At 42.4% G+C, this 13,385-nt stretch overlaps 1 protein-coding gene across 1 annotated transcript in view; it reads left to right on the plus strand.

The window, feature by feature from the left end:
• Positions 1-13,385, plus strand: part of plekha6 (pleckstrin homology domain containing, family A member 6) — a 202,955-nt gene that overhangs the window by 72,469 nt on the left and 117,101 nt on the right. The window contains exons 2-4 of the mRNA XM_067241637.1: positions 545-628; positions 3,017-3,143; positions 3,508-3,612. Coding sequence (XP_067097738.1) covers positions 545-628; positions 3,017-3,143; positions 3,508-3,612 — 316 coding nt within the window. The remainder of the gene's footprint in view (positions 1-544; positions 629-3,016; positions 3,144-3,507; positions 3,613-13,385) is intronic.

The raw sequence follows: 13,385 nt of genomic DNA on the forward strand, positions 1-13,385 counted from the left end.
GGCTGGGTCCTGGGAGGTTATTAGATGAAGTCAAGTGACACAGATACAGAGAACAAAACACTTGCCCATGCAGACACAAGTAGATGATTCAGACCAGGAAGAGTTACCTTACAAACCTTCAGCACTGCCATATGGACACCTGGAAGTGTCAGTGTCATAAACCAAGGATATTCAATGTTCTTTAAGGCTCAAAGGTATAACATAAACAAAATGATTACATCCTATTGTTAACATAAACATCTGGTGCTGGGATTGTTTTTCCCCAAGACCTATTGGCGCACTTACACAAAAGCACATTCTTTCTCACACACATATACACACAATCATTTAATAATCACCCTATTGTATAACGTATGGCTGAGGTTGGCTAGATGCTTTTGCTGTGATGTCAGAGATCAATGTGACCAATCCCTGATCAACTGGCAGTGCTGATGTACTTTTCTCTTTTCTTCCCTCCCTCTCCCCCCCTCCCTCTCTCTCTACACTCACTCCCTCTCTAACCACTCCCTCTCTCTCCTCTTTCTCTCCTCTCACTCCTCTCCAGTCAGAATGACCAGAGTAGACCAGCTGGATCATCAGTAATCCAGCTCCAGCTGGAAGAGAGTACACACATACAGACATACCTGCAGTAAGTAATCCCACACTCACTCACACACACACACACACACACACACACACACACACACACATTCACACACTCACTTACGCATACACACACATACACAAACACAGTACATACATACACCCATATACACACACACACAGTACCTGACAACAGTATCTGACAGTTCTACTACAATAGTACCTCAGTTCCTGTATAATATAACTTATATAACTTAATATAAGTTATATTACAATATACAGTACCTGACAGTTAAACTGCAATTTACAGTACCTGACAGTTCTTCTTCAATATACAGTACCTGAAAGTTCCATAACAATACAGTACCTGAAAGTTCTACTACAACATCCCTTTGGCATATTTACCCTACCTATGCACGCTAAGGACTGCCAGTATTTGGGCAGTACAGTATACTGTATTGTGTAACTTTTGTTACATGAGTTGTTGCCTTTTAGGACTTTTGCACACTTAGTCTCCTTGTTGGTGTACATGTTGTATGTATTGAGTTTTAGGAAAGAAAGTACATTTGTTGTGGCTCCATTGGCTTACAGAAAGAGAGAGAAAGAGGGATGGGAGGAGAAAAAGAAGAGGGTTTGAAAATCCATCTCCCCTTGTGGCCCAGTGTAATGAATAGTTTACTGGCGTGAGCAGGACTGGAAAGGATCAATAAGTGAAGCAGTATATGTGTTCAGGGCTCAAGGGCTGCTGAGCTGGGATGGGCCTGGCTGGCTGGGCTGTAGTGGGCTTGGCTGTAGTGTGCTGTGGTGGGCTGGGATGTAGTGGGCTGGGCTTAGCTATAGTGGGCTGTGGTGGGGTGAGCTGGGCTGTTCTGGGCTAGTCTGTAGTGGGTTGGGCTTTAGTGGATTATAGATGGCTGCGGTGGGCTGGGCTGCAGTGGGCTGGGCTGCAGTGGGCTGGGCTTGGTTATAGTGGGCTGTAGTGGACTGGGCTTTAGTGGGCGTGGCTTTAGTGGGCTGTGGTGGGGTGAGCTGGGCTGTAGTGGGCTGGGCTGTAGTGGACTGTAGTGTGTTGTACTGGGGCTGGGCTGGACTAGGCTGGGCTGTAGTGGGCATGGCTGGGCTGTAGTGGGCTGGTTTGGGCTGGACTGCAGTGGGCTGGGACAGAGCCCAGGAGAGCAGTCCTCCTGAAGTCTCGCAGGGGTTAGGAGGTAGTCTGGAGCAGTGGTTCTCAAAGTGGGGTCCCCGGACCCCTAGGGGTCCGCGAGCCATAGCCAGTGGGTCCGTGAAATAATTTGCCATAAATTATATAATTGTAGAATTGTGCTGTATCATCAAAAAGTGAAAAAATATATAATAATCTACAGATGGGTGACCATTTGCACCAATAAAATAAGCATACTGTGTCCATTTAAGAGCACAAAGGCAGAGCTCTACAGTGTGTCCATTTAAATATATGTGTGCATGGAAAAGTACTTGGGTGCACGGGTGCGAGCGAGTTATGTTTTTAACCTATTGCAGCTGTCAGTTACGTGAAAAGAAATGATAGAACCCGAAAATGCTCAAACCATTATTTGCAACGGGAACAAAAAAATCTGAGATTTCAACACCTAATAATCGCGACTCGGATAAACCTCATAGGCTGCGTCCTGTGATAACCTACTGAATCTGTCCTGCGTTGTAACAGCCTGGCTAGCGATCTACCTAGCTAACCTTCACCCTCAGTGTGAACAATCAAACTAACCAAACTAACATCCAACACTACACATATCAAACGAGTTCAACAATAGAAACTTAAACAATGCTTCCATCAACAAAATGAACCCCCCAACTGAGTCCCCTTCTGTCCTGCTGCAAGCCATGCTGAAAACCAAGAGCACAGTTGCGACCCTACATGAACACCGGTGGGAATAGCTACAACATAAAAACTAAATTTCCCATAATGAGTAGTTTGAATCCATCCACCACCGAGGACCTCATTCGGATCAGTACAGTGGGGCCCTCCATGGAAATGTTTGATGCCTCTAAATGTGCTGAAAACTGAATGAATAAATACAAAAAAGTAATAAATGAATAAATAAGTAACAACTCCTGTTTCTGGTCAATTTTGTGTAATCCATTCAATAGTCTAATAATGATGCAATGTTAAAAGTTTTTAGTTTTGGTGGTGGTGGTGGTGGGGGGGGGGAGGGGTCCTTGGAAAATGTTCTCCCCTGTAAGGGGTCCCTGGCCCCAAAAGGTTTGAGAACCCCTGAGTAACCCACACAATGGGATGTCATTATTCCACTGAAAGAATGTTGTCTATCTGCGCACATGTCTGTATTGTTCACTCTCTCTCTTTGTGTCTCTCTGGGTCTCTCTGGGTCTCTCTGGGTCTCTCTGGGTCTCTCTGGGTCTCTCTGGGTCTCTCTCTCTCTCTCTCTCTTCATGGCTCCAGGAGTTGTGATTTGGACATGAATGGAAGGGCAGGAGGGAGAAGATCAGTAATCTCCAATGCCAGCGACGTCAACTTTAACAGGAACATGGTGTCAGACCAGTCCCCAGAGTCCCAGCCCTACACACGGGTCAGTACCAGAGACAAACATAATTTTAACACAGACCTAATGACGCTGCAAAATCCATCCTGTTCCACATGCAACACTATTTCTCCTCTCCTCCTCTTCTATGCATCCCTCGATTCCCTCATCTTTTTTACATTTACATTGTCATTTAGCAGACGCTCTTATCCAGAGCGACTTACAATAAGTACATGGACATTCCCCCGAGGCAAGTAGGGTGAAGTGCCTTGCCCAAGGACACAACATAATTTTGCGCGGGCTGGAATCGAACCGGCAGCCTTCTGATTAATAGCCCGATTCCCTAACCGCTCAGCCATCTTACTCCCTTTTGTCTCCTCTCCTCTACTACCTTCCCTCATCCCTTCTCCAGGCATCTCGTACCCACAGGAAGGCTGCTACGTTTGGCAAGCGCTCCAACTCCATGCGCAGGAACCCCAAAGCAGAGGTGTCCAAACAGGGTTGGCTGTACAAGCAGGTACCAAACAACTCACCACAACACAGGACCAAAACACTCACCACAACACTCTCCACAACACATGCAGAAACAAAAAACTTACCGCAACACAAGACCAAAACACTCACCCCAACACATGCAGAACCAAAACACTCGCCACAACACAGGACCAAAACACTCACCACAACACAGGACCAAAACACTCACCATAACACATGTGGGACAAAAACACTCACCATTAAAACCTCTTAGCGTTCCAGAGGCCTGTTCCATAAAGGCCTGTTACATAAAGGCCTCAAAAAAGCTGGGGGGTGTTCTGTCAACATCGATTAAGGAAAAGCAAGACTTATTTCGACAAGTCTTGCTTACTTCAGCGAGAGTTCCGTTCCATTAAGGTGGCTTTTATTTTAGTTCTAGCTACGTAACCAAGGTAACTTATACTTCTGAACTAGCCTGCTCCGTGTCAGGCTAAAAGTCGAGCTAAAGTAAGATGTGTTGCAAATCATTTCAAACAGGCAGAAACAGAATTTCAAAAGACACTTCCGTCAAGTAAATTCCTGCGCGCAAAGCACTTTAGTCTGTGTTCGGAAACATAAGTGCAGACATGAATGAATTTACGTGTTTACTTCATCTCCAAAGAATGTATTCATTTAATAAACAAGTTAAGAAATAATGTCACTTTAACTGTTTTCAAAAGCCATTGGTTAATTGACATAAAATAAGGCCTTAGAAACTAAGCAGAGCGTCAAGACAAGTTACAATCAATTATGGCGTATCCGTTCTTTGACAACCCTGTGGATGAAGGTGCTCAGATCACACAAAGAGAGTTTATCCCACCAGCCCCAAGGGTCTTCAGAGACAGAAGTAATGCTTTCCTGACCAGTATATGTGGAAGAGGTATAGGTTCAGCAGGCCCAGCATAGTTTATCTTGATAGATTTTATTATCATTCTTAAAAAATATATAGGTACATAGAAAAACACTTTAGTAACTCTTAAGGATGGCAGTGAACACATAAGAGCAGCCTACCATTCTTTGTAGAAAGTAGTAGAAAGGAGAGTAGTAGACTATAATAGTAGAAAGGAGAGTAGTAGACTGCAGTCTATGTAGGTAGGCCTAGACTATGTAGTCTGCTGGAATCACACACAAGGAAGCAAACTCACTGTAGCCAAGCCTTGACACTGTTCAGTCTGTCTGCATCTCTGTGCGTCTTTGCATGTGGCACATTCTTGAACAGGGTTGGTGACTTAAAAAGGTTTAGCAAAGGCAACTATGCCAGGAAATATGAAGGGTATACCTTGCTCCAAAGCAGTACCTGAATATTATCATCAGTTTTTCAGGTAATCTTGAAACACAAAGAATCAAGGAGACTTTTTATTCAATTGTATAAAGCATTTTCATTGTTTAAAGTAACCTACATGTTGACAAGCCTCTATATTACTTCATCCTCTCCTTCTGGCTTCCCCAATATTATAGGTGCAATATACTGTCCCCATGGGTGTATCCAGGCCCACTGGAAGACTCAGGGGGTGACTGCCTGGTGTCCCCAGGGTTGAAAAAACGTTTCTAAAATGCTCTCTAGAGTGGCAAAAATGAGACCAAGTGCACTGTCTGCCATTCACATTGTGAAATATGCTTGAGTGCCCAGGGTGCCCCTTAACGCAATAAATGATAGTGTGCCCTCTATATATTTCAAAACATGTCTTAATGAGTTTCTTTATAGTAGAGAAAATGTGATGCAGTACCCTATAAGGTGCCCTTACAATTGTCTACGTTTGGCTGTTCCCGCGCCCTTACTTCCAATGGAAAAAGGGTGCTGTTTTGAAGTGCCCTTTATGTTGCCCCTACATGACAGTGTCCCAAATGGTGCCCTTTCCAAAGAAGACGATTAGATGCTGTGCCCAACAGTCTCCGCTACAATGTTCCCACTAGCTTTCCCAAAGTGAGGCTGGCACTTGGGGTGTCGTCCCATTCCCATTGTTACACTGGTGAGAGCCCATGTCGTGCAGTAGCAGCCCTTTAAATTTTTCCGCCCCTGCCCTTCAAACACCCACAGTCTGCCACTGTCCAAGCCCCCTCTGGATCTGTGGAGGCAGACTATGTCAGTTGGAAATCTGGGGCAGCTTGGATACACTGTCAGCCAGAATAGTAATAATTGGATTCGGATTAAATATGCACGCGTAATATAATAATTATATATTCTTAGTCATGCTGAGCAATTTTAAATGACTGTTCTGCCAAGCAAAGTGTGCGTTTGTGCTGGATCTGTGCAATAATACTTATTTCAGTGAATCCCCATTTTAGTAATGGGGATTCACTGAAATAAGTATCTTAAAGCTCAGCATTTAGCCTATCAGTTAATAAATGTCATTTAGTCATTTAGTCATTTAGCAGACGCTCTTATCCAGAGCGACTTACAGTAAGTACAGGGACATTCCCCCGAGGCAAGTAGGGTGAAGTGCCTTGCCCAAGGACACAACGTCAGTTGGCATGACCGGGAATCGAACTGGCAACCTTCGGATTACTAGCCCGACTCCCTCACCGCTCACCACCGACCACCTGACTGAATGTGTGTGGCAAAGTTATTTTGAAGTAATTTATCAATTTTGTCAAGATGTTAAGACAAAAACATTATTAGCCCACATCAAGTGCAATTAACCATGGCCTTCTTCAGTGTTTTGAATTGTATCCTACAATTTTCAATTGCTGCCACGTTCTTTTTGGGGCTATTATTCTCAATCTCCTGTTGAGAATATTGAGCCATAGGCTACTGTCAGAACGGTTTCAGACAGCTCATCAAATTACACTAATTATCAGTAGGCCTAACTGCATAAAGTTATGTTAAGTAGATTTAGTAGGCCTACAATTTATGCATTTTAACGGTCGTAATGGTTTGACAAAAATCTCCCTTGCCATGTAAATTGCAGCAACATTGCCCTTTTTGGGGACAACAAAAAAAAACCTCTATCTATTTACGCTGCTGAAAATAACACCACTCAGCTGGTTTACGCTTTGCTTTTTGCGACATAACTCCTCTTTTCGACGATTGCCTGATCTGGGCTGCACAGTCTAAGCTTATTGAGGTGTAGCTTGAATTAGTGGAACGGCTTGAGGATTAAAGGCCCTTGCACACTGAGTGCAAAATTTTCGTATGCGTTTTTTCGCAATCGTCAGCCTCAACATTCGGTGGCTCTGAATTGTCCAAAAACCTATCAAAATGATGGCTATGGATGCAGGAAACGCAGACAATCGAACCCGATCCAAACTTTTTTTGACGGACGAAAGTTTTGGAGGCAGTGTGTAATCGCAATTGACGTAACATGAGGTCGTATTTATTTTTTTACGTGCGAACATTTCGGACACGAATTTGGGACTCAGTGTGCAATGGTAGACTTCTAACTTGACGTGTACCCAAGTGAGACTTATTCGTGTTAGCGAGACTTGCGTTAGCGACGTTGATGGAACACCCCCCTGATTTCGCCGTTCTATGGCGCAGTTGTAAACACTCGTCGAAAAAAAGTCGAACCGTTTTTAGTTATGGAGAGCCATCGCGCTAGCTCGATTATGAGAGTAATTGCGTTTTCACTCATCACTTCAGTGGTCATAACAAAATAGTCTATCTTAACGATTGAAAACAGATGCATCATAGACCGCTATAGTATGTGTTGCCCGGGCAACAGAGGCTAATGTCATGATGCTAATGCTTCAGTGAAATAGTAGACTACTGTTTCCGAAAGTAGATGTACTTCCTTAATAATATCAGCTTATATTGTACATTATACTTCACAATTGTGTTTCATATCACAAAGTAAAATAAGTAAATACTAGTAGTTATCACCCTGGCCTCTTTGCTTGTGGCGTTTCTGCAGCTGCCTTGCAGTAAAGCAGTTAGCCTAGCTATCTCCCAGAAGTTAACGAGCTGCTAAACTAATGTTCTGCTAGAGGTAGTCACGCGAGTTTTCGTGATGTTAGTGACGTAAGTAGCGTCATTGACTGTGGCTAGCAAGTTAGCCACCGTTAGCTTTACCTTTTGCCACAAAAACGTAATTTCTACTTAAACCGTGCAACGGAACGTAAATAAAAATACAAGTAACTCAATCGCTACCAAGACAAAACTTTTGACACCTAGGTTGTCTATGTAGTCCAAATATTGACAAAGGCTTAGGGGTGGGAAAATAAATAATAATAATAAAGAAAGAAATGTATATGATAGAGAACAAAGGCTGTGCTCTTGTCGAAGGCAAGCACACCCAATTAAGCAGGCGAAATATTTCTCTGTTATCGTCGATTCCACTCCAGATCTTTCGCATGTGGATCAGCTGACATTTGTATTCCGATTTGTTAATGCAAGTGGGAAAGTAGTTAAAAGGTTCATAGGATTTGAGCCCATCCACAGCCACACAGGCCTTAGTTTAGCGGAATCTGTCATTAGCATGGTGCGAAACCTTGGCCTGGACATGGCGAACTGTCGTGGTCAAAGTTATGATAATTCTAGCAACATGTCTGGCAAGTATAACAGACTCCAAGCTCAGTTAAAAAAGTAAACCCTCTAATCCACTACACACCGTGTGCCGCCCACCAAACTTTGTTGGTGTTAATGCCATTGAAGACTGTTGTGCAGATGTCATTTCTTTTTTTGAACTTCTACAGTCTCTTTATACATTTTGCAGTGCTTCAACTCATCGCTGGAATACAGTTTTCAAAAACAGCGACTTTAGCATTAGCCATACATTAAAATCCCTCTGTGCTACGAGGTGGAGCTGTAGAGCAGACTCAACGAAAACTCTATGCAGAAATTACAGGGCAATTCGAGATTCATTAGCCAAAATAGCCTCGGACAGTGACGTAAAAAAACGATGCAAACGTGAAGCTTCTGCGTTGGTTGCGAAACTTGATACACTTGAAAGTGTTGTGATGACCTAGCCTGGCTCTCCCCTCCTACGTACTTCCGCTCAATTTTGCTTTTGCTTTTGTACTAGGTCTGGCCATGAGGTAAGTCAGATGTCTCCGGTTAATTTTCTACCGGCCAATCAGCGAACAGAGGGAGTGGCTGTCGTGCGCTAGTTTGTGTTGTAGTTCCGTAATGGCGGCTTAGAGAGATGCGAGCGAAGTCATTCGGTCCGTTGTGGCAACGCTGCCGAAAATCCATAAGCTAAAGCCAGAGAAAGAACAAGTTTTGTTGAGTTTTGTTCGTGGACATGATGTTGTGGCCCTCCTCCCCACAGGGTTCGGGAACAGTTTGATTTTCCAGCTACGGCAGCGAGCTCTGTTACAGTAGTGGTGAAGGAATTGGCTAAGGCGAACGCTAGCGATTGGTTATGGCAGATCAGAGTGGCTCTGGGCAGATCCAATAGTTTTAAACTTCAACAGAGTACCCGCCTACAAGGAAGTCAACGCTTGTCAATGGAGCGAGGCCAGACTCTCTGTACAAATGAAATTTACGAGAGTCTGGTTAGGACCAGGCTAATGATGACCATGTTGTGGGACCGAATACTAGGCAGATTTAAAGCAACCAGTGACAAAATTCAAACTAAAGACATAGATTTAGCAACTGCTGTGCGGCTTTTACAGTCACTGCTCTCCTACGTTGGCAAGTTACGAGACCAGTTTGCAGAGCTGGAAGAATCAGCATGATCTGTCAGTGCTACACAGGACTATCAGTATGACATTTCACGTAGGAGAAAAAGAAAGAGCTTTGCTGACGAGAGTGGCAACGATGAGGAGGTCGTCTTTACTAATGGCAGTCTAAGATTCAAAGTGTAAACATATTATGTGATTATTGACAAACTCACTTCTTGCCTATCAAAACGGATCAGTGCCTACACAGATGTATGTGAGCTCTTTGGCGTTTTATTTGACAGGGACTATGATGAGCGCGATGTGCGCGAACGAGCTGCTAGGCTGACAGCCACGTATCCTACAGACCTAGATGCGTCCCTAGCAGACGAGCTCATGCAGTTCACACACTTTGTGTGGAGTGAGACATCCCCTGTTAAAATGTTGCAGATTCTTGAAATAATTGGCCTTAAAACAACATTCCCAAATATATGTTGCACTTAAAATGTTTTTAACTCTGCCCGTCTCAAATTTTGAGGGTGAGAGGTCTTTTTCTGTTTTAAAACGAGTAAAAAATGCATTAAGAACCACTATGACACAGGCAAGACTTTCTGCTCTTTCTTTACTGTCCATAGAAAATGAAGTTGTTGAGGGAATGGATTTTGAAGATATTGTGCACCGGTTTGCATATTTTAAGTCTAGAAGGAAGGCCACTGAGTAATCTTCTATGGAGAACATAATTAACTGTATGTGTTGATGTGAGAAGTTTTAAAAGCTATGATAGGTCATTAGGCCTAATAATTCAATTGTTTGTTTCTTCATGAATTCAGTGTTTTAATGTGAGAAAATAATTCATACGTGTATATGAATTGATATAATATATATGTGTATATGAATTCTAGTGTGTTAATTGTTACTGCTGGAATGGGTTATTGGTTGGAATGGTTACAGGAATTAGTATGTTTTAAAAGTAAAGATAGGTCATTAGGCCTCATAATTGTGTAGTCATAAGTTCAGTCTTTAAGGGAGGCCAGTTGTAAGGTCCATTTGTTTGTAAAATAATAAGGATATATAGTAGTGACGTGATCAACATCAAATGTTGAATTGTGATACAATAAACATGATCTTGACTTTACATGCAACAGTGTAGCCAATGGTTTACTTTTACTCAATACACACTAATTGGCTGCTTCATGGCTGGTGATCATTTTGCATTTTTAAAATGTTCTCTGGTTTTAAGTTAAGGCTTCCCTAGCTGTCTGCTTTATTTTTTTTATATATTTCACTGTTACAGTCAACAGATAATTGATTGGCTACATATTGAAACATTCAATAAGTACTCATCAAGCCACCAAGTTCTGTGAAAGATTCATTGTAAAAGGTTATGCACAGTTGTGCATCTATTTTGTTTTTTGAATGCATGCACTTTATGCTGAGGGTATTGTACACACATACATCTCCACTGAGCCATGCAGAAGCCTGATAGTATAGAAGTGTAGGCTATATGATCTTGATGATAGCAACTTTGCGATTGTTTGGTCGGAGGGGGGGGGGGGGGGGGGGGGGGGGGGGCCTTGAGCCTGGTTGCCCAGGGCACAGAAAATTGTTAATCCGGCCCTGAATATAGAGGCTTGTCAACATAAGGGCTACTTTAAACAATGAAAATACTTTATACAATTTAATTAAAAGTCTCCTTGATTCTTTGTGTTTCAAGATGACCTGAAAAACTGATGATAATATTCAGGTACTGCTTTGGAGCAAGGTATACCCTTCATATTTCCTGGCATAGTTGCCCGTTCAAGAATGTCCCACATGCAAAGACACACAGAGATGCAGACAGACTGAACAGTGTCAAGGCTTGGCTACAGTGAGTTTGCTTCCTTGTGTGTGATTCCAGCAGACTACATAGTCTAGGCCTACCTACATAGACTGCAGTCTACTACCCTCTTTTCTACTATTATAGTCTACTACTCTCCTTTATATTACTTTCTACAAAGGATGGTAGGCTGCTCTTATGTGTTCATTGCCATCCTTAAGAGTTGCTAAAGTGTTATTTCATATATATATATATATGTATGTATTTATTTTTTAAAGAATGACAATAAAATCTATGTAGATAAACTATGCTGGGCCTGCTGAACCTATACTTCTTCCACAGATACTGGTCAGGGAAGCATTACTTCTGTCTCTGAAGACCCTTGGGGCTGGTGGGATAAATGCTCTTTGTATAATCTGAGCACCTTCATCCACCACAGGGTAGTCAAAGAACGGATACGCCATAATTGATTGTAACTTGTCTAGACGCTCTGCTTAGTTTCTAAGGCCTTATTTTATGTCAATTAACCAATGGCGTTTGAAAACAGTTAAAGTGACATTATTTCTTAACTTGTTTATTTAAATTAATATATTTTTTGGAGATGAAGTAAACATGTAAATCATTCATGTCTGCACTTCAAAAAGTCTGAATTTACGTTTCCGAACACGGACTAAAGTGCTTTGCGCGCAGGAATTTACTCGACGGAACTGTCTTTTGAGATTCTGTTTCCGCATGTTTGAAATTATTTGCAACACATATTAGTTTAGCTCGACTTTTAGCCTGACACGGATCAGGCTAGTTCCGAAGTATAAGTTACCTTGGTTACGTAACTAGAACTAAAATAAGCCACCTTAATGGAACGGAACTCTCGCTAAAGTAAGTGAGACTTGGCGAAATAAGTCTCGCTTTTCCTTAATCGACGTTGATGGAACACCCCCCTGGCTGAACAGCTAGCTGGTGGGACAGTTTTACAACACCAAATAGTATTGCCCGAGGAGTATGTAAACAGAGCAGCGTGGCGGGAGGGAGGGGCAGGAGTAGCGTAACCATGATAACGATTGTCATGTACCCGTGTTAGTGTGGACTAGAGCCATAGTGTGGACGGCAAACATTTGGCGACTGGTCATTAGGGGCAGGTGGGGCAGTGACCCACCTGTTGTCAACAGAAAGAACTGCAACAAAATTATGTTATTTTTTATTTCTCGAAGATTACTTCGAATAATTTTCTATCTATGAATATAGCATCTTCCTAAATTGCATATCATTCATTTGTGTTAGGATTTTATTTCATGTTCATTGGTCCCTGCTTTGCTGCTTCAGGCTGCGTTCTGCCGATTTGAGTTGTTTAGACATTCTCTGGTAGTAGGCCATAGGCTAATCGTGAAGGTGGGGCTCTGGTGGGGCTAGCCCCTCTCTCACAATGCAATGTACATTGGACGTGGGAAAGTATTAATACGCATGCTCAGAATGTAATGTAATGTGGATCACACAAATTTGATGCCAAGTGGGACTGAGAGCCGGTAGCCCCACCACTATGGCGTGAAATTAGTGCCAGGAGAGCGAGCTCTGTAAAAACGATTTGTAACTTGCAAAAAAGATTTGTGTCTCTGTAGAAAATGATTCGTGTACTTGCAAAAAAAAGTTTTGTGTCTCCGTAGAAGAAAAAGATTTGTGTACTTGTATAAAAAAGCCAAAAAGACACAAAACCTTTTTTTACAAGTACACAAATCTTTTTCTTCTATGGAGACACAAATCGTGTAATAATATATCTGAGTCTGATGCCCGTGACCGAGTAGAACAAGTCATAGAGAGCTTGGCTGCATACTCTGCCGTCACAGATTTACACATTAATAGTAGCTCTGCCACTGTTTTATTCATTGTTTGACATCAAGTTGCTCAGTCTGTGATGCGTCCTCTAAAGACGCGGCAATTCAATCAATTTCCCGGCACATTTGCAATGTAATGCAATGCAGATGTGCACACCGCCCCCTACCGAACAAGATGGATAGCTTGGTCAGCAGGGAGCTGAAGAAGAGCGGCTACTGACGTCACTCTGCTGCGCCGCTCAGAATGCTTTTTCGTTCATTTTGCATTTCTGCAAATGCACTTGAATTTGTGGTCACGATTTTACAGCCACGTTCTTAAAATGAAAATGCATTTCTGGAAATGCATTTGAATTTGAACTGTGGTCACGATTTTGCAGCCACGTTCTTAAAATGAAAATGCATTTCTGGAAATGCATTTGAATTTGAATTGTGGTCACGATTTTGCAGCCACGTTCTTGAAAATGAAAATGCATTTCTGGAAATGCATTTGAATTTGAATTGTGGTCACGATTTTGCAGCCACGTTCCAGCAAATAGATACCAAAATTCAATTTGAAATGTAAAATTTGAAAATGAAAATGCATTTCCAGAAATGCAT

The sequence above is a fragment of the Osmerus mordax genome, chromosome 1, assembly GCF_038355195.1.
Source record: "Osmerus mordax isolate fOsmMor3 chromosome 1, fOsmMor3.pri, whole genome shotgun sequence".
Lineage (NCBI taxonomy): Eukaryota > Metazoa > Chordata > Actinopteri > Osmeriformes > Osmeridae > Osmerus > Osmerus mordax.